The sequence below is a fragment of the Eptesicus fuscus genome, chromosome 9, assembly GCF_027574615.1.
Source record: "Eptesicus fuscus isolate TK198812 chromosome 9, DD_ASM_mEF_20220401, whole genome shotgun sequence".
Taxonomy (NCBI): Eukaryota; Metazoa; Chordata; class Mammalia; order Chiroptera; family Vespertilionidae; genus Eptesicus; species Eptesicus fuscus.
Genome location: NC_072481.1, coordinates 7,327,603 through 7,348,823, shown reverse-complemented (window position 1 = coordinate 7,348,823; position 21,221 = coordinate 7,327,603). Strand labels below are relative to the sequence as shown.

General features: G+C 51.6%; 1 protein-coding gene across 2 annotated transcripts in view; it reads right to left on the bottom strand.

Moving 5' to 3' along the window:
• PDPN (podoplanin) overlaps nt 1–16,579 on the bottom strand; it is a 29,167-nt gene extending 12,588 nt beyond the window's left edge. For both annotated transcript variants that reach the window (XM_008148201.3, XM_028155595.2), the window contains exon 1: nt 16,305–16,579. In XM_008148201.3, the coding sequence (XP_008146423.3) occupies nt 16,305–16,371 (67 nt within the window). In that variant the 5' untranslated portion in view covers nt 16,372–16,579. The remainder of the gene's footprint in view (nt 1–16,304) is intronic.
• Nucleotides 16,580–21,221: the final 4,642 nt, after the last annotated feature.

Here is a 21,221-nt window from a genome sequence, read left to right as displayed (position 1 = left end):
TAGAAAGTTCAGTTCATTGAAAGCGGAACGATAAAAATTCCTCCTGGTTCTTTCCTACGCTTGGCCCGCAGAGCCCGGCACTAAAACGGCTCTGAATGGACAAAGGGCGTTTTTATGAATGACACTCGTGATTAAGATGCATGTCCTTTTTGTCTCACGGCCCTGGCATTCTCTCGGCTCCATGGGAAAGTTGATCTTTAACAAGAGATCCTCAGCTGTCTCTCTCCTTCGGTTGGCTAAAAGCCTTCCTGCATGTCGCGTTCCCCCAGCCAGCATTTGCCATCCTTTTCCCTTGAATGCTGAAATTCAAAGCACGTGTGGATGCCTGGGCCCTCCAATCCTTCTTCCTTCCTGAGACACATGTGCGCACAGGCAACACACACACACACACGTACACACACACACACACACACACACACACAACTGTTTACATAGGTGCAGTGAGGAGACTGCAATTACAGGGCCGGCCGGGAGCAGTGTGCCCTCATGCTCCCGTGAAGGAACGCCTTTCCTGTCACACCCAGCCTCCCCCAGCCATGGCACAGAACCCATGGAAGTTCCCAAATGCAGTGGCAACCCATCCATTTACTTAGGAATATTTTTGTGTGTGATGTTCTTTAGAAAACTAGGCCAACGTTTATACGGCCTATGAGAAGACGGTGTGGATAAATCAATTTCACCTTAAGGTTCTTAAATTTGAGAGCAAAACAAGAACTAAAGAGATGCTTAATGGTAGGAAAGTGCTAATTATGAATTGTTATAATCTTGGCATTAAATCAATGATTCTATGTATATGTATGGGATGGCATTTCTTTTAAAATATCTCGGAATTTAAATGCAATGACAAATCACGCTGTTATTGTCACGATTTGCAGTATCCCGAATGCTTGATAAAAATCTTTGAATAAGTGCTTTCAAACCTCTGCTTTTACTGACATTTCTTTGATTACCAGTGGTGAGCTGTTTCATCTGTTGGCCATCAGAAATATCTTTGTAACCATTTTTCTCTTATGGTATTCATGTTTTTGATAGTTTTATAGATTTTTAAAAATATATATTTTATTGATTTTTTACAGAGAGGAAAGGAGAGGGATAGAGTTAGAAACATCGATGAGAGAGAAATATCGATCAGCTGCCTCCTACACACCCCCTACTGGGGATGTGCCTGCAACTAAGGTACAAGCCCTTGACCAGAATCGAACCTGGGACCCTTGAGTCCGCAGGCCGACGCTCTATACACTGAGCCAAACCAGTTAGGACTAGAAAGTTATTCTTTAGTGTCAATATACACCATGGCATTGACGCAAGTGTCCCGCCCCCAGCCGCTTGGTGGCTGTGTATGCAAATTAACCCATCATCTTTGTTGGGTTAATTTGCATACTCACTCCTGATTGGCTGGTGTGTGTCATGAAGGTATGGTCAATTTGCATCTTTCTCTTTTATTAGTGTAGATGAATTTTTGGAGAGTTTGTTCTAGGTCTGTGAAATATGCCATTGGTATTTTAATGGGGATTGCACTGAATCTATAAATTGCTTTGGGTAGTATGGACATTTTAATGATGTTGATTCTACCAATCCATGAACACGGTATGTTCTTCCATTTGTTTATGTCTTCCTCTATCTCTTTTCAGTGTCCTATAGTTTTCTGAGTACAGGTCTTTTACCTCCTTAAGTTTATTCCTAGGTATCTTAATTTTTTGTTGTTGCAATGGTAAATGGGATTGTTTTGTTTTTTTAGTTTCTCTTTCTGTGAGTGCATTATTGGGGAGGGCCAGTCCTGGGGAACTCTGCAAGGAAGCGGTTTTGATTTCATCTGGAGTCATTTGATTTCTTTTGGAAGTGGCATAACCTGAGTCCAAGAGGCCACTCTGGGTGCTGTGTGAATGGAGTGTGTGTTTTGGGGATGATGATGGGGTCAGACTGGAACAGGGGGTCACTTAGGCTATTTCTGTCATCCAGGCAGGAGTGGGTGGTGCTCGCACCAGGGCAGTGGTGAAAAGGAAGTAAATAACTGGACAGGTAATGGCTGGGAAGTGTCTGAAAATTACCCAGCAATAATGAGAAATCAATACAAAACCTCAGAGCCAAGAACTCGTTTTCCCACCTGTCACAGCTCTGTTGGTAACAACATTTCACTGGACGTACGAATGAAGTAGGATGTTCCTACATGATGCTAAGTCCTCTAACACTCCCCCTATTTTATCAGGAGAGCCGCAAAAGTCCCGCACGTAAGTTTAGGCAAAGAGCCTCTGTCCGGTTCTCCCCACGTGAGGGAGACCACCCTGCTGTCCCCTTTCTGTGGACCCGAAGCTTCAGGATCGGATGGCTCGGGAGCCGCTTGGACAGTGTTTTATCTTGAGAAGGGAAGGTGATTTTAAAAATAAGGAAGCCACAAGCCCAGTTACTGTTGAGGTTTTCAGAGAAAACCTGTGGTGTTAGCCCACTGATGAAGGCATCTTGCCTGCTGCCTGGTGATGTCTGGCATCTTCAAGCTGCTCCAGCATCTAGATACACAATAAGCCTTTGAAGATGGTTGACTGCATGGCTGGCCTTGGAGTGACTTTTGTGGCCATTGAAAGCAGACTCTCTCTCTCTTTTTTTTTTCCTTACAACATCCCAGGAAGTTCTGGTTTTCCCCTGTAGGAGCCTTAATAAACATTTAATCCTAGCATCCCCCACAGTTACATTCGGGATGAAGTAATGCTGGGGGGAGGGGGTACCAAAACATCTATTTGAAAAACAAAAATAAAAATGCTCAAGTCTCTTCCTTCATCCAGACACAGGCTTTGGCACATTATTTCTCCATCCTGTTTCAATACTGTGCTCAGAAGCCTGAAAATCAACACCCCGCCCCCCCACTCCACACCTGGAGAAAGACGCCAACCCCCAACATTTCCCAGGCCCCTGAGGACCCCCTACTGGTACAACCCTTCGCCTCAATTCCCAGCGTCCCCTTTGGCTGCTGATCACCATGCAGTGGGTTCTGTGATGGGCAGGAAGGTGTCCGGCTCTGCTTTTATTTACCACATCTTTCGAGTTGCTCCTTGTGTCCTGCAGGCTGCCCGCCTCCTCCCCTTGGGCGGACGCCTTTCTTTGAAATATTGGAAGCTACTCCCTGACCCAGAGCTGTGTGCCGGACCCTCAGGCTCCCGGCAGACCGTGGGTTGTGGTCAATATGGTCCCTGATGTGGCCGATGGGTTTCCCCTCCACCCTCGGCCTCTCCATGGCTCCTGGTAGATGGCTTACTGGATCAAAGGTTTGGCCATGGAAAAACCTAGGCAACTCCGAGAAGGCTTGGCCCTGCTCCTCGGGGTCCCACAGAAATGGCACTCACTCAGTCTTCCTCTGGGCGGCAAAGGGCTACCTAAAGCCCACACTGTCCCACATGCCCGGGGCCTGGCACCACGGTTCGTACTTCATAGACGTTTACTCAGCAACTGACTGAAAGAGTCCACCTCCAGCCAAGAGGGACATTTCTTTTCAATGGTCCCTTATAGCAGGGGTGGGGAACCTTTTTTCTGCCAAGGGCTCTTTGGATATTTATAAGATCATTCTAGGGTCATACAAAATGATCAACTTAAAAATCAGCCTGCTATATTTGGTCAAACATTTAATGAACTCACCCCTAATGCCTTGGCAGGGCCAGGCCAAATGATTTTGGGGGCCTTATACTCCTGTGGGCTGGACGTTGCCCACACCTGCCTTATCTATAATATTAAAAGGGTAATATGCTAATTAGACTGGATGTCATTCTGGACGTCCTTCCCGGACAAAGGCGGGGCCAGAGCGAAGCCCGGTTCCCAGACGCCTGTCAGCGACCGGAGGGAAGCCCGGGTCCTGGGTGCCAGAGGGAAGCCGGTGCCAGCAGCCAGGGGGAAGGAAGGCCTACTCTTGCGTGAATTTTGTGCATCGGGCCTCTAGTCTATAATAATAAAATCCTAATATGCTAATTAGACTGGACGTCCTTCCAGACGACCTTCTGGACGAAGCCAGGGCTGCAAGGGAAGCCCGGGTCCCAGAAGGCCTAGTCTTACACGAATTTTGTGCATCGGGCCTCTAGTATGATAATATTCCTGCCACTGTCCACTGTGCTTCACCCAGGAGTTGTTAGTCCCTCCCCCAGATAGAGAGACAGTGTGGCGGGCCTGGTTGGCATGGCTCAGTGATTGAGTGTTGACCTATGAACTGGGAGGTCATGGTTCAACTCCTGGTTGGGACACATGCCGAGGTTGCGGACTCAATCCCCAGTCAGGGGCATGCAGGAAGCAGCCGATAGATGATTCTCTCTCATCATTGACGTTTCTATCTCTCTCTCCCTCTCCCTTCCTCTCTGAAATCAATAAAAATATATATTTTTTTAAAGAGAGAGAGAGAGACAGTGTGGCTGAAAACACAACAGTTCACCTGGAGGGTGGACTTCACTGCTCTGAGGTTTGCTCTTTAACGAGCAGCAGCCTGTCCACTCACGGTGTCAGGTCCCGTCAGCCCCTGCAGGCCAAGGTCACAGGGAGACCTGCCTGCCTGCCTGCCTGCTGTGGCACTGGGGCATGTGCCTCTCCTGTAAAACTCAAGAGACCGTGCCATGGCTGAGGCAATCAGACAAGTTCGCTAGTTCCTCCAGAGACCTCAGAAGAAATGCTACATATTAAGATTTGGAGCAGCCGGTACCCCCTGACGTCAGGGAGGGGTGGGTAAAGCCACCCCGGGGGCAATCTTCTTTGGGCTCTGGGTGGGGAAGCCCCTCCGAGTCAGCTCCCAAAGCGGAAGGCAGCATTCGGCAGGCCTCTGCGGTGGAACATGGGCAATAAAGAAAGGAGAGGGACAGCCCTGGCCCATGTGGCTCAGTGGTTAAAGCGTCAGCCTGAGCACTGGAGGGTCACACGTTCGATTTCCGGTCAAGGGCATGTACCTTGGTTGCAGATTCAACCCCCGGTCCAGGGCCGGTCAGGGTGTGTGTGTGTGTGTGTGTGTGTGTGTGTGTGTGTGTGTGTGTTGGGGGTGGGGAGGAACTAATCAATGTGTCCCTCTCACAGTGATGTCTCTCTCTCTCTCTCTCTCTCTCTCTCTCTCTCTCTCTCTCTCTCTCTCTCTCCCTTCTACTCTGGCTAAAAATCAATGAAAAAAATATCCTCACTCCTTGAGGACTGAAAAAAAGTAAGAAGGAGAGGGACCAACCATGTCTGGGGACTTACTTTTTATTTCAATGGCAGGGACTCACACCGAGTCACTGGCAGGGGAGGGGACAGGACATTTGGCCCCTAAGGCATGGACACCAGGCCTGCTGACCACATCCATTCTCTCTCCTTCATGATGGGGCGAAAGGAACTGAGACCTACTGTGTGCCTTCACAAGTCTTTGCAAATTAATGTCCAGGACCACCCATTATATTTCAAGAATGGCTGCTATTTATGAAATTTACAAGAGAATAGCCAAAACATGGTGCCAGGCACCCTCGCATCATCTCTACCAAAGCCTTGCAAGGGAACACCATCCTCATGTTGAGGGGGAGGATGATGAGGCTGAGAGTAAACCACCCATGTAGGCAGCCAGTGGTGATGCTGAGATCAGACACCAGGCTCTGCCAGGCTCCAAAACCCCTGCTCTAACCACTGTGCAACACCACCTTTGCATGTCTCGGTCCCTTTTCCGCAGGGCCCTCTCGTCCCATTCCTCTCTACCCCCCATACGAGGGCGTGGAGTAGAATCGGAGCAGCCCTGATGGTGGGCTATGGATGCCAAGGGCACCGGCTCGTTCACCTTTCAGCTTCCATCCAAACCTTTCCTCCCCTTCTACCTGATCCGGGTAAAGTACCTCTTCCTTCAGATCCCTCCCCAGGGGCCAGGAGAAAGTACGCTCCTCTAAACTGGTCTAGGACTGGATAACACGGGCACCCACTGTTTTCTCCCGACTGGCATCAGTGAGCTACTGTGGGCCACGTTCCCTTCGGCTGTGGGCTCATGGCCCTGCCATGAGCACGCCTCTGTGAGCTAAATGAATGAATACATGAATAGTCACCCTTTTCCGGGCTCCCGGAGGTGAATCAACTTAGCCACGCACCCCCAGTCCCAATCAGGGCTCAGAACTCCTCCGGTGTTAAAAGGAGAGGCTGTTGGTGGTAACCTCAACTGAGATTGCCCAACCTGGGGGGAGGTTTCTCTCTTGACCAAGAGCAGAATGTTCTCAGTAAGAGGAAATGAATTCACAGCCGGTCGCCTGGAGTCAACACCTCTGTAAGAACTTTTCTGGACCTCGCCGGGGCCGCGGCCCCGTACAAAGGAGCGCTTCGTACAAAGGAGCGCTTCGTGCTTGAAGAACCGAATGAAAAAACCTGCTTCAGAAGTGCTGCCCCGGCAAAGCATCCCTCCGGGGGGCGGGCTTTTGGGGAAGCACTGGCCATCTGCTGGGAAACGGAGCCTCTGCTTGACTCACGGCCGTCAGCTGAGCAGGCCCTGATTTTGCAAGAGTGAGCGAAGGAGCGCGTTTGGATCTGACCTCACTGTCCACCCATGCGGCTCACAGACTGTCCAGCTGTGAGCCCAGGAGGACGAGGCCCTGCAGGAATGTGCAGAATGTGCTGCGTGTGTTTCCACGAGCTGCCCGTGGCCTTGATCCTAAGCCTGGCTTGGGAGCGTGAAGCGTGTGGCCGTAGGTTTGTAAAAAAAATAAATGGTCTTAGCTAGGGGGATCTCTCCGCCTCTACAGTGGTCGGCAAACTCCTTAGTCAACAGAGCCAAATATCAACAGGACAACAATGGAAATTTCTTTTGAGAGCCAAGTTTTTTTAAACTTAAACTTCTTCTAACGCCACTCCTTCAAAATAGACTTGCCCAGGCCGTGGTATTTTGTGGAAGAGCCACACTCAAGCGGCCAAAGAGCCGCATGTGGTTCGCGAGCCACAGTTTGCCGACCACGGCCCGAGCACCTCTTCCCCCTTGATCCCATGAATGGGAAATTCAGGCAGCAAACTTTGTCTCCAGAGCACATTTCTGATGTCCGTTTAGTTTAGTGTCTCCCCAGGTACCCATCAGACACTTTAAATTGGATGTCTCACTCGTACCTCAGCCTCACTGTGTCTAAGACAGAGTGTATACACTCCTGCTCCTTCTCAGCAAATTGGTTCCATAACCTCTCCTCCCTCCTCCCTGAGTTCTATCATGTGCTTTCTTGTCATTCTTGCCCAAAGGCTTGGGTCACGGAGTTTCTTCCCGCCCCTCCTGCCACATGTTTACTATGTACCAACCATGTGTTCTTTTAAGTGGTAAAGATGGATGACATGGTTCCATGGGTCCTCCTCTCTTCTTTAAAGGGCAAGAGGTACACAAATAAGGAAAATAGAGGGAAAAGACTAGCCATAGCCATCTTGGAAAAGAACACAATAGGACTCACATGTCCTGATTTCAACACTTATTACAAAGCTACGTAATCAAGATACTTTAATATTGGCATAAGAATAGATGCATAGCCGAAGGAATAGAATGAAGACTCCAGAAATAAACCCATATATATTTAAGTTAACTCCAAATGAATCAGAGGCTTAGATGTAGGAGCTTAAATAATGCAACTGTTGGAAGAAAGCATAAGAGTAAATCTTGGTAGCCTTAGATTAAGCCAGTGATGGCGAACCTATGACATGCGTGTCAGCGCTGACACTCGTAGCCATTTCTGGTGACACGCGGCCGCTGAGGCGGCCGCATGCCGAGGATGAAACATTTGCTGCTCCTGAGGATGAAACATTTGCGAAATAATGTTTTTTCCTCAAAGTGACACACTACCCGAGTTATGCTCAGTTTTTTGGCGAAGTTTGACACACCAAACTCAAAAGGTTGCCCATCACTGGATTAGGCAATCTTCCTAGACAACAAAAGAAAAAAAAATAGATAACTTGGACTTCATCAAAACTTTAAAAATTTGTGCTTCAATTGATACTATCAAAAGATTGAAAAGGTGTGTGGCTCAGTGGTTGAGCTTTGACCTATGAACCAGGAGGTCATGGTTTGATTCCTGGTCAGGGCACATGCCCAGGTTGTGAGCTCAATTTCCAGGGTGGTGTGCAGGGGGCAGCCAATCAATGATCCTTTCTCATCATTGATGTTTCTATCTCTCTCTCCCTCTCCCTTCCTCTCTGAAATCAATAAAAATAGATATTTTTTTAAAAAGAGATTGAAAAGACAACCCACAGAATGGAAGGAATATTTGCAATTTATACATCTGATAAAGATCTAGGTCTAGGTTTTAGATTATACAAAGAATCCTATGTAATAAAAGGCTAATAGGCAAATAGACCGAACAGCGGAACAACTGAACAGCCAGTCGCTAGGACGTGTGCTGAGCACCAGGGTGTGCGCGCAGAACATGGCAGGTATCAGCAACAGGCAGCAGAGTGCGGAACAAGGCAGGGGTCAGCCGTGGCAGGATGGTGGAGCAGGTGATCAGGGGCGCCAGATGAAAGCAGGGTGCCAGTCACTGTCATCGGGGCAAGCCTCTGGTGGTTACTGAAAATTCTTTGCTCCCAGGTGCCGCAGTCCTGCCCGGCGCTCGTATTTGCTACCGGCACCCGCCCCAATCGCTTGGCGCCATCAGCAGGTGCAAGTGGTGGCTGCCGGCCCTGATCGCCCCTCAGGGCTTCTCTACTTCCCCCTGCTCCTGAGGGGCAATCGGGGCAGCAGCCATTGCTCTCACCCACTGATGGCACTGGCCCCACTCTCACCCGCTGCTGGTGCTCTGTGCCGTCAGTGGGTGTGAGCATTTATGTGAAATACCCAGAAGAGGCAAACCCAGCACCGTCAGCATGTGGGAGCGGCGGTGGTGGAGTGGGGCTGCGGGCAGACAGGAGACCAGGGCTGCGGTGGGAGGAGCAAGGTGGGGGCACGGAGGATGGGCCGAGACCTGCCCCTGTGCCCACTGCAGCATAGTGGCCTACAGTTCCCTTTGAGGTGCACAAATTTGTGCACTGGGTCCCTAGTTCAACAATAAAAAGACAACCTGATTTTAAAAGGAGAAAAGAATATGAATAGACATTTCTCCAAAGAAGATACACAAATGGCCAATAAGCACATGAAAAGATGTTCAGCATCATTAGGCATTAAGGAAATGCAAATCAGAAAATAGCTAGTATTAAAAACAAACAGAAAATAACAAGAGTTGGCAAGGATGTAAAGAAATCAGAACCCCTTTGCATTGTGGGTAGGGATGTAAAATGATACAACCACTTTGGAAAACAGTTGGCAGTTCCTCAAAAAGTTAAACATAGAGTTTAAACATAGAGTTACCATAGGACCCAGCCATTCCCCTCCTAGAGGAATGAAAACATGTCCTCACAAAGACCTGTACATGAATGTTCACGGCAGCTTCACTTCGAATAGCCCCCAACTGGAAACAACCCAAATGTCCATCAATTGGTGAATGGATAAACAAAATGTTTTATATCCATACTAGCGGCCCGGTGCACAAAATTCATGCACTTGGGGTGGGGAGGGGGTCCCTCAGCCTGGATTGTGAGAGGGTGCAGGCCAGGCCGAGGGACCCCACTGGTGCATGATCAGGGCTGGGGAGGTACATGGGAGGTTGGCCAGCCGGAGGGGGACCACGGGAGGGCACCAGGCCATATCCGGCCCATCCTGCTCAATTCCGATCAGCTGGAACCCAACAGCAAGTTAACCTATCGGTCGGAGTGTCTGCCCCCTGGTGGTCAGTGCACCTCATAGCAAGCAGTTGAGCGGCCTTAGCGTATCATTAGCATATTACGCTTTGATTGGTTGAATGGCCAACCGGACGACCGAAAACTTAGCATATTAGGCTTTTATTATATAGGATAGCAGAATATTATTCAGCCATAAAAAGGAATGAAATTCTACACATGCTACAACATGGATGAACCTTGAAAACATTATGCTAAGTGAAAGAAGTCAGACACAAAAGGCCATATATTGTATGATGACATTTATGTGAAATACCCAGAAGAGGCAAACCCAGAGAGACAGAAAGTAGATTATTGGTTGCCAGGGGATCAGGGAGAAGAAATACGAGCCCTTGCTAATGGTTTGGGAGTTTGGGGAAGGAGGGTGATGAAATATTCTAAAATTGACCCTGGTGCCCTAGCTGGTTTGGCTCAGAGGATAGAGTGTCAGCCTGTGGACTGAAGGGTCCTGGGTTCGATTCCAGTCAAGCACACATGCCTGGGCTGCGGGCTTGATCTCCAGTGTGGGGCATTCAGGAGGCAGCCAATCAATGATTCTCTCTCATCATTGATGTTTCTCTCTCTCCCCCTCCCTCTCCCTTCCTCTCTGAAATCAATAAAAATATATTAAAAAAATAAAATAAAATTGACCCTGGTGATGTCTGCACAACTCTATATACATATACTAAAAACCACTACATTGTTCAATTTAAAGGGGTTAGGTTTATGATATATGAATTACATATCAATAACAGTGATGAATGTTGTAAGAGGTGAATAAGAAGAAACCAGGAAATGAAAGAATGAAAATCAGGAAATCCCTGGCTGCAAGTCTTGCTGGCTCTTATTCCCAAAAATCTGATCTCATCACTCCTTCTGTTGTCACTAACCACACAGTCTCTTTTCCTCCTGACTTGTCCCATAACCTAGATTCATATGGTGTCCTCGTCGCTGCCTTTTTTCTGACAACCACTGTTCATGGCCCGCCCACTCCCACTTTCTATTATTGCCTAGAGCCCACAGAAAAAGGCCCACCTCCCCCACTCAACACGGACTCGCCTCCCGAATTTCCTGCCACTCCCCAACTCAGTCGCCCGGCCTCCAGCCAGCCCTCCCGGCCCTGCCCAGACCGCTTCCCACATAATTCTAGGTGGTTTGCATTTCCGTGCAGCCTCTCTCTCCCATGCTGCCCTTCCCTGCCTGACACCTTATCCAACCAACCTCACCATTTTCACCGCCAAGATCAAGTCCCATCTTCCCCACAAGGCTTTTTCTGGATCCCAACGGAATCTCATCTCCAAACTCCTAGCAGCAGATAGCAAATGGTGTGAGCGGCTCAGGACTCGCAATTTTCCTCATACGTTCTTTTCTTTTATGTATACGGGGTGCTATTTTGAGTTGTGTTCCCGGTTGCTGTAAATGCTTTAAGGATGCAGAGACCACCTCCTTCAATTCGGTACCCCTGGCATAGTTCTTCCATCTGAATCATGTATCTCACAAATAGCATTGGTTGTTGCTGCTCTACAAGGTACTTGAAGAAATCCACTGGCTGACTTTTCTGGGTGTCCTTGGTGGCCTCGACCCTCAGCATAGCTGGCTGTTGTGCTTAATAATTAGAGGCATAGGCTCTGAGGATGAGCTGCCTAAATCCAAGTCTCACCATTGCCGCTTGCTTGCGCTGTGTCTGTGTGTAAGTTCCTAAACCTCTCTGAACCTCTCTACTCCTCTGTAAAATACAAATAGTTGCGCCCTTGTAGTTCTGCTGTGCAGATTAAGTGAAGCAGGGCTTGGAAAGAGCTGGACTCGAGGCTAAGTGTGTTTGCTGTTATCACAGAGTTACTGCTATTCACACCTTCCATGCAGAATCTAGTTCCCTTAGCTTTACAGATTCAGAAATGTAACCTCATCAGGGGGCGATCCAGCTCACATGAAGCGGTTTCACATTACCCCAAACTCACAAGAGGCCAGGAAACCAACTAGTTTATTTAGAACAGGACGTGGTCCCCACTGCTTCAGAGAAGGCATGTCCTTCTCAAGCGTGAAATACCTGAGACATGATTTGGTGCACGTGCCACACAGGAGAAGGGCGAGGCGTCGGGTGAATCACTTCCAGGCTGCGACAGAACAGCCATCTCTGAGTCACCACAGCATCGCTGTCATCGGGATCAGACTCCCACGTGACCAGATATGACATCTGGCCTACTAGCTGCAAGCAGGGGTAACGTTGCCTTGCCTGACTCGCATACCAGTTTCTCAACAAATATTTGTTAAATACATGAATTCCTTGGGCAAGGCAGGTTTGACATCACCAAACCCTTTGGGCAGGATTCATTGGGTCACCGCGTTGCTTGTATAAGTGACGTTTTATTGCTCCAGATGGAGACACCTTGATGAATTGCAGGAAACACTCCCTTCTCAGCGGTCACATGTTTACATGTATTCCAGCATGCCCCCTGCCCCGCTTCCCATCCGTTTTCTATGGAACTGGCATTCCCCGGCGTGCTACAGAAGTCACAGTGACGGTCATTGCCCAGTGACATTCCCTCTGCACAGGGGTCAGGAGCACATCTTCCTCCGGAAAGGTGGTTATCCTTTTGGTCGGTTTGTTGTTTTGCCCCCCCCCCGCCCCCGCCCCGACCATGCATGCAATTTAGTGTTGCGTTAACAATTTCAGTTTGCAGGTCCTCGGGCAGCTAGGTGAATGAGGTGGTCAGGCCTGCAGGTCTCCCTGCGGACCTAGCTTGATTCCAGCTGGATTGCCCTCAAAGGACAAGCCAGGCTCCCCCAGGGCAGAGGCACTGGGCCAGGAGAACAGGGGCGTCCGCCCACCCGCTGTGCCGAAGCTGAACGGAGTGCCTGCCCGGACTGGCCCGCTGTGGGCAGGCTGGCTGGTGGGTGCTGGGTGAGACCCAAGGGAAGGAAGCAACCAGCTCGACTTCCTGCCTTGGATGAGCTTGGCACACCGGTCCTGTTGTTCCCTAACCTGGCTCCATCTCTCATTGCCCTCGGGTAAAATGCCTGGTCACATTCCTTTCCCCACGTTTCCAGAAATCAGCAGGGAAAGGGTTCACACCTGCGATCGGAAGCTGCCTTAGTGTTTGCTCATCCCACGGGAATCCTAAAACTATCTCAGCAACTGTGTCTTGGCTTTAGAAGTACCTGCCGCACCCGCTTCGTCCCTATTCACCCCCCCTCCGCCCCCTCCACTCCAATCATGTGATTCTCTTTCAACAAAACCACTCTCACTGAGAGGTGAGAGGTGTCAGGATCTTAATCAGATTTCTCAAGCAAGTGTCACAAGGGTAGTGCTAAGTATTCCCGTCTTCTCTCTCTCTCTCTCTGGCCTCCCCTATAACATTTCCACAAGTTCTAACCTGGCATGCCTACTTTTCGAAGCCAGAAATATGACAAATATTCAGATAAGCCCGTGGAATTTAAAGCACAGACAGGTGTGTGGCCAGGCTGGTGCGGCGTTCAGAGCGTGCTTTTAGGTTAGGTGTGAACACTCTGAGGCCGCACCTAGCCCCGCGCCAAGCATTCCAGACATGCTGAGGTGCCATTTGGGGAATGAACGGATGCATCCTATTGTAACGTACTGAGATATCTTCATTCTTCAAGGAATACGACAGCATTCAGCGTAAAGAACTTCTTACACCTCTTAGAATTTTTTGTTTTCATTTTAAAGAACTTACAGGGAGGCTCACCTTTCAAGTTCAACCTCTGTATGTGGGTCTCTCTTCTATTTTGGGCAAAAAGAGCTGGGGGTTGGAGTTAAACCCATTTCTGAAGCCCAATTCTGTTGTATCCTGAAGATAATAATAAGCAATTTAAGGAGTTGTGATGATTAAATGCGGTAACTGACATTCCTAGAAGGTGGTGGGGATGGGAATGGGCGAGAGGAGGGAGGTGTGCGATGGAGAGCTGCTTCATCGTTTGCTCACCCCATGGGAATCTTAAGACTTCAGAGGCCCAAGAAGGAGAGAGGGGGCTGCATACCTCTGCTCAGCCAGGGTTCCTCCCTACGCTCGCAGTCCTGACTTAGCCCTCTCATGCGTGGATACTTTTTAAAAATGTGCTTTCTGCCCTTGCCGGTGTGGTTCAGTGGATATCGGGCCAAGCACTGGAAGGGTAGCAGGTTCGATCACTGGCCCCCATGGGGGCACAGGAGGGAGGTAACCAATCGATGTGTCTCTCTTACATCGATGTTTCTTTCTCCCTCTCCCTCCCGCCCTCTCTCTCCTCAGTCCCTTCCACTCTCTCTAAAAATCAATGGAAAAAATATCCTTGGGTGAGGATAACAACAACAAAAAAAAGTGCTTTTCTATATTCAATGCTATTTTGGATCCCATACACCAAGTGAAATGCCAGGCCTCCCTCACAAAGCTCTAACAGCCCTGCCCTTTACGAAACGCTCGGCTGATGCTACAAAAACCCTTAGCAACTCCTGAAGATTTCAGGGCCTCCGAAACTGGCAAGGGTTTCGGGGAAATCACAGGGAAAGTTGTTTGCCGCATGATTAATCCTGGGTGGACTGGTCCCGGAAGAGCACGGGGGGTTTGCAGCAAGCAGCGGCCTGCAGGATCTCGCCCAATAAACGATCCTGAAGTGCGTGCTTTGGATGAGACTTCAGAGCGAGGGTGGGGCTGACCACGGAGGGAAATGCCAGATGTGTGGACCACGGAGGGCCTTGGAGCCCTCGGACTCCACAGAGACAACACATGGGACCAGATTATAAAACTGACTCGGAGTACAACACTAGATGAGGGAGGCCCAGTCGGGAGCAGGATCCTGGGAGAAAGATAATTCATCACCATAATTACCCCCAGCCCTACTCCTCAACCTGAGCCAACAACAGCTCAGCTCAATGCAGCTATTCATCCTGATGCAAGTCGCCTCACTCATTATCCTCAGACAAAACCCCTCGGGGCCTCAGCTCCTAGCCAGCAGGCCAGCAAATCAGCATCCACACACAGCCACCCTCACCCATAGCCCGGGGGCTTGTCTTTAGCCGTCGGTGGCAGTTTTTTTCAGACGAGGCTTCCAGCCAGCCACCCTTCAGGAGTACCTGACACTCAGGAACCGGCTTCAGGGTAATTACAGCTTAACCCTTCCCTGGAGCAAACAGAGGATGCCGCCCAGCTGCCTGCTCCCCACCTCGCCCACCCCCCACCCCACTCCCCCCCGAGCAGGGCTGGGATACTGCTCCGTTTGGGGACCTCCCACACCTTGCCCCGGTGAGCTGGTGAGCTCAACACCATATCATCTGCATACTGTCTCGCCAAAAAGGAAATGTAACTGCACTGCAGAGGCGTGTATATCGCAGGGAAAAGAGAAGTGACAAAGATAGGGCCACCACCACAGCCCGCGGGCCTGCGGAGAGGGTTGCTCCATCTCGGAAGCAGACAGCTGGGCACAGAGCACCATCTCCTGTGCCACTTCCCCCGGGCCGGGTATTTCTGTCCTTGCGTGGAATTGCAGGAGCCTCCTCCCTCAGGCCACTCCCTACGAGGATTCCTCTGGCACTGGGACTAACTACCCTGATCCTCAGCTTGGAAAACCTAGGAGTTTACCTCCCAGAGCACAGCTCAGCAGCCTCCAGTTCTAAAGATCTCTAGTTATCGGGGAATCCCTTCTACCAATATTGAGTGAGCAAATACTGCGTGCCGGACATTGCTGTGTCCTTGGGAACTTAAGATTCTTTGGGGAAAACAGATGATAAGAACCCAAGAAAAGAAGTAAAATATTGACAGACGTCCTGGGATGCCGCCCACTGGGCAGAAAGGTAAGGGATGAGGACGAGCGAGTTAAAAGAGGGACAGGGAGTGGAGCGATGCAGATGATCAGCTAGGCAGTGCCCCCATCATCACACCTAACGTACTTGAACGCTGAGGCGTCACCAACGCTCACGTAGGCATGGAAACGGTTGCACAAGCTCAACACAGGGTCTCAAACCAACTTAAACCTCCGGTCCCAGCCACCCTCCATTCCCTCCTGCTACTCGGAGCCCTCCACTCCGTCCTTCCCTCCCACACCATCCTCAACACAGAGGGTCCCCAGTGATGGGTCCTGAGTGTGTCTGGGGGTGCACAAGTTGGCAGCCCCCAGAGGGAGACCATCGGTTCACAGGGGGAGCCCTCCCCCCACACCGGCACTCCTGGATGTCCCTCCCCATCCCATGAGCCTACTCTCCCTTGGAGGGAGGCCACGGCAGGCAGTCCTCCAACACGCGGGCCTGTAGGGAAGCCCAGTCCTGGCCGGGGAAGGCTCCTGCTGTTCCCCGTCACCCGTCACCCTTTCTCTTGTGAGCTGAGCTGAGCAGGGCATGCCAGGAGGTGGGCTGTCTGTGGGGGAGACCCCCTCTACTCCTCGTTCCTGCTGCCTGTGGATTCGGGGTCTCCTCCTCGCAGCCCACTCAGCTCTTTCTTTGGGCCCTGGCACCAGCTAAGCGCTGCCTCCCCTTCTCCCGGGTCCTCCAGACTCGAAGGCACCCCCTCCCCGCGCCCCTCTGCTCTCCTAGGCAACCTCAAAACACCAGGCCCGGCCATTCCCACAGGTCCCGGCCCCGAGGTTCCCCCCCCCCCTCCCCAGCAGCTGCGGGGAGGGAGCCCCACTCACGCGGGTCTTACCTCCTCCTGCCGGAGCCCAGAGCAATGCACTCCCCCAAACCAACAGCAGCACCGGCACCTTCCACATCTTCTCGGGGCGCTGGTTCCCCCCGGCTGGCCGAGCAGCTAGTTTCTGGGAAGATTCACAGGCCCTCGCCTGGAGGAGCGCTAACGGGGGGCGGGGGCTGGAAGGCGGGGAGCAAACGTCCCAGGGCAAGAGGGGTCCCGCAGCGTCCTCGGGCCGCGGCAGCCAGCGGAGCAAACTTTGCAGCTGGGAGCGCCGGGAGCGGAGCCGGCATTTATCGGCGCGGGGAGGGGAGGGCGGGCGCCCGCGGTAAGGTGGTCTCCGTCGGGGCGCGAGGCCCGCCCTCTCGCTCTGTTTGGCCAGCGCGGGCGCGATGACCTCAGGCCAGGTTTAGAGTTTCAGGGCCGCCGCCGCGGGGCCCGCCGAGGCGCGCAGGGCCCCCGCCCTGGCAGCCTCGGCGTTTACTCTGTCCCCCAACAGGAAGGGAAGGGGGTACGGGGGTACGTGCAACAAGCAATTTATTTAAAAGAAGTTTTTTAACTTTATTTATTCTGTTTTTTAAGGGCAAGGCACAAGCCTACTTTTTCTTCTTTTCTTTCTTGTTGGGAGAAGTACACGGTGCCTTGTGTGGCCAGTAATTTTAGAACCAAGCATGGGATTGTTCTTGTAAATATTGAATTTGATGGCTTTTTTTTTTTTTTTAAAGGGGGGCCGTCCTCGTCTGGGTGGGCCCGAGGAGGCTAAATTGCGCCCTTGTCCTGAAGGGACCGGCGGGGGTGGGCTGGGGGTGGGAGCGGGGAGGCCGCCTGAGAGCGGGCGGGCGCTGGGCAGGGTTGGTGGCTTTGGCAGTTGGGGGGGCGCGGGGGAGGCTGAGCTCGAGATGCGCCCGCCTGGCTGTGAGGCTGGGGCCGGTGGATGCCTGCGGGCAGCCTACCTGGTCACAAACCTGTGTCCACCATTTAGGGTTTTTTTTATTGTTGTTTTTTAAAGAGAGGGAAAAGGAGAGGGAGAGACACAGAGAGAAACATCAATGTGTGAGAGAGACACACACATCCATTGGTTGTGTCCCTCATGCACCCGCTAAGGGCCAGGGCTCAAGCCTGCAACCGAGGTACCTGCCCTTGACCGGAATCGAACCCAGTACCCTTCAGTCCACAGGCTGGCGCCCTGTCCACTGAGGCAAACAGGCTAGAGGGCTACAACTTAAGAGTTTTTATCTTTCCTTCTGAACTGTTGGGATTTTTTTTTTTTTTAAGGAGAGGCATTGGGGTAGTAGCCTCTGCCCCACTTCCAGATGCCACTCATTTCATTTTAACAAAAAAAACCTGAAAGAATGCCCTCAAGCTCCATCCTGGGGTGAAAATGGGTTGTTTTCAGATCCTTGCCCCAGACTTACTTATGCAAATTTGCTTCATCATCAGAATCACAAGGGGAGACTGCCACAAAAGCCCAGATTCCTGGGTCCCGCCCTTCTCATTACGGAGACCCTTTGGGAATTCAGATTTGAAGCCAGCGTCCCCCGAGAACTGGCCCAAAGGGGTATTTAGTGTTGGTTAAGTGCAGGTGCAGCCTCCACGGGTCTGGGGAGGGGGATCTGCATCTCAAAGATCTCCTGAGGCCTGAAGTAGGAGGGGAAGGGCAAGGGGAGTCCGGGTGTTGGGAAAACTGGGGATAGAGAGAGAAGATGGTATGAACTGACTGGCCCATCTTGCTGCTATTTTATTATTGTTGCTGCATTTTCAGGGATGTTTGTTGCACAGACCGAATGGCCTGTGGAGTCTGCTAGATGGAGAAGAGATTTAAAGTCGCTCCAATAAAGACATCTTCACTGGGAAATGGAGACCAAGGGGAGCCTCGGCGGGAGGTGGGTTAAATGCAGCTGATTTAGAGGGTGCCCGAGCCAGGTTCCTGTTAAAGGACCCCGCCCCCTCCCCGCAGCTCCAGGTCCCTGCCGCCCAGGTGGTGTAGGCAGCCGAAGGCACCACGTGTCTGACTGGTGAGGTCAGACTAAACCTGGGTTCAGCAACCTCAGTACTTGGGTTCTGGCTAGGAAAGAATTCAGAGTCCAGACCCAAACTAAGAGAACGTTTACCAGGTAAATGATAGGGGTAGAAAAAGTGATTCCTAGAAGATGTGGGCCTAGCAAACAAGTTGTAGAGGTAAAGGAAGGACCCCTGGAGCTTGGCAGTGAGGAAGCGAATGGTGATGTGCCTGGGGGTGGGAGGGAGAGGAGGGGAGAAGGGGAAAGGCAGGGGTGTGCTCTCTGGAGAGAGAATGCACTGGGTCCTCTATCCTAAGGGTGTTAAGGGCAGAGATTTTAGGGGAGATCCAGGGGAAGGTCTTAATAGATTATTCAGCAGCTTTCCCAATGTGTCCATTCAGGGTAATGGTCTCCACTGATTGGCTGGCCGGCAGGGGGTCATTATTCAATGCAGCTGGTCCTGAGGTCGGCAGCCAGTGGCTGGTTTTATTGCTTACCTGGGCCTGGAGCTGAAATACAACTGAGGCATAGATGTTATCTCTAGGAGGAAAGGTCCGGGGTCCAAACCTCATGACCAGCGATATGCCAGGGGAGGAAAGGTCACCCTGGGGGCCGGTCCTAACCTACAATTGATTGTCCCTTGCTAGGCACCTGGGGCTTACCACCCTGGTGACCGTCTGCACCTGGCCGTCTTCCTTGCTCTGCTCGTGTCTGCCAACAGCACAGGGATGTGTCTAGATGCTACCAGGTTGGTCACCTGACTTTGTGGTAGAGGATGGAGGAGGAAGAGGTGACAGGAAGTTGCACCCTGTTGGACGCCATCCCGGGGATGGGAAGAGGGGCCACAGAATCTATGGACAGGGTCCCAGTGCTGACTGTCTGAGTAACTGGGCAGAGTGGCTGGACCTAGTTGGGGGGACCTCCCTCAACAATGCAAACAGCAGAGTTGAGAGAGAGGGCGCTGGGCTTGGCACAGGGTGGGAGCCAGGGCGCACCTGGGTGACTTGGGGTAGGTAACGTGGGGTGTGGAAGCCTGCGAGAGACCAGCCCGGAAGAGGGGAAGAAGGGGACAGGCGGGGAACATGGCAGCGCTTCCTTCGTTCTCGAGGAACAGCTTGTGCTCCTGAAGTGGTGACGGGTGAGATAACGGTGACGCTGGCTCTGCGCACCGTGAGCGCCAGGAATCCAGTGCTATCTCCGCGACGCCTCGAAACAACCCTGGGTTAAGAACTCTGATAATGCTCATCCTATGAGTATGGAAAAGCGCTTCCAAAGCCAGAGTGGGGCTGAGAATCTGCATGTCTAACAAGTTCCCAGGTGCTGCCTGCTGGTCCTGGGGCCCTACTTTGAGAACCACTGGGTTAGAGACCACACACATCGTCTGAATCTCCGGAGCCAGCGGTGTGGTGGAGCCACAGTTCCTCTATCACAGGACTAGTGCTCGCTCTCTCGCGCTCTCTCTCTCTCTCTTTAAAAAATGTGTGTTTTTTTAAATTGATTTCAGAGATCTTCGAAGGGGTGAGGGGGAGAGAAAGAGAGACAGAAATACCAATGATGAGAGAGAATCATTGATCGGCTGCCTCCTGGAGGCCCCCTACTGGGGATCAAGCCCACAACCCAGACATGTGCCCTGACTGGGAATTGAACATGACCTCCTGGTTCATAGGTCGACGCTCAACCACTGAGCCCAGGCCGGGCAGACTAGTGCTCTCCTGCTTCAGGACCTGGAGGGAGAGGTCTGAGAGGTGCTTTCAGGGTGCAGGAGCCCCCTCCTCAGGGTGTGGGAGAAGGAGGAGAACCAGAGTCTCCAGCGTGGGACCATCCAGGCTGAGGGATGGTGGAGAGTTCATATTAGGATCCCGTGCTCCCTGCATTCTCCCAGAGCAGCAGGCCCAGCTCCCCCAGGCTGCCTTGCCTGGAAGATTTCTCAGCATCTTCCCTGGCTTCCAACACACACTGCTCCCGAGCTGAGATGGTGCCTGCTGGAATCTCTAATGTTAAAGGCACCTCCGTGACTCCGGAATCATGCACTTGGGGGTGGGAGCTGGGCCCCAATGTATTTCGCAGGAATCGATTGAGGCTGGGGTGGGAATGGGGGTGGCCCTGGGATGGAAGGAACCCCCAGCAGCTTAGTTTGCTAGAAAAAGCCTCAGTATTTTGGAATCAAAATTCAGCTCCAGGGTGGCCTTGGGCAACACTGGCCTCAATTTCTGCTTCTTTAAAATGGGCACGTTATTTCCTACTTGGAGGTTGCTATGCACAGCAAGGAGTGTGACTGCTATGCTTGCTATGATGATTGGGCCCTGCCTCGTCCTGCCTGCTCCTCAGCCTGTTGAGTCCTCTGGAGCCACCTGTGCCCACCTGAACACTCAGCCAGCCCCAGCCTCTCGGGCAGGTGTTCTTGGCATGGACCCAATAGAACTGGCTCCTTTTGACCTTAGGAAACCAGCTGGACCTGCGCACGGGGATGAGCATCAGCTCGTCCTGTCTGCTAGTCCTCCCTTCGTGGTGGGCTTCGTTCCTGAGAGCCACACCTGGATCCCTGTCCCTCTCTCTGGGCCCAAGTCCCCTCCGGGGAATCAGATTACCTCCCGGCTCCACCCAGCAACTGTCCTGCACCGACCTGGGGGCTGGCTCCTGCTTCCCACAAAGGGGGAGCTGGATTGGATTTCTGACCCACTGGGCTGCCTGTTTGCCAGAGCACCCCATTACTCTCCCAGGGGTCTCCCCAGTGCTGATGGCCCCTCCCACTGTCACACTCACTGTCACGTGTCCTAGTCCACGACTTCTGCTTGCGGACTCCCTAACAGAATTTTGAAAAACTAGGTACCAATTAATTTTCATTAAAGAGTTGACTAAGTATATGTTTCACAGGAAGTAGGACCTATTAAACACTTCATAAAAAGAAAGAAGATGAAGACAGTGATTGGAA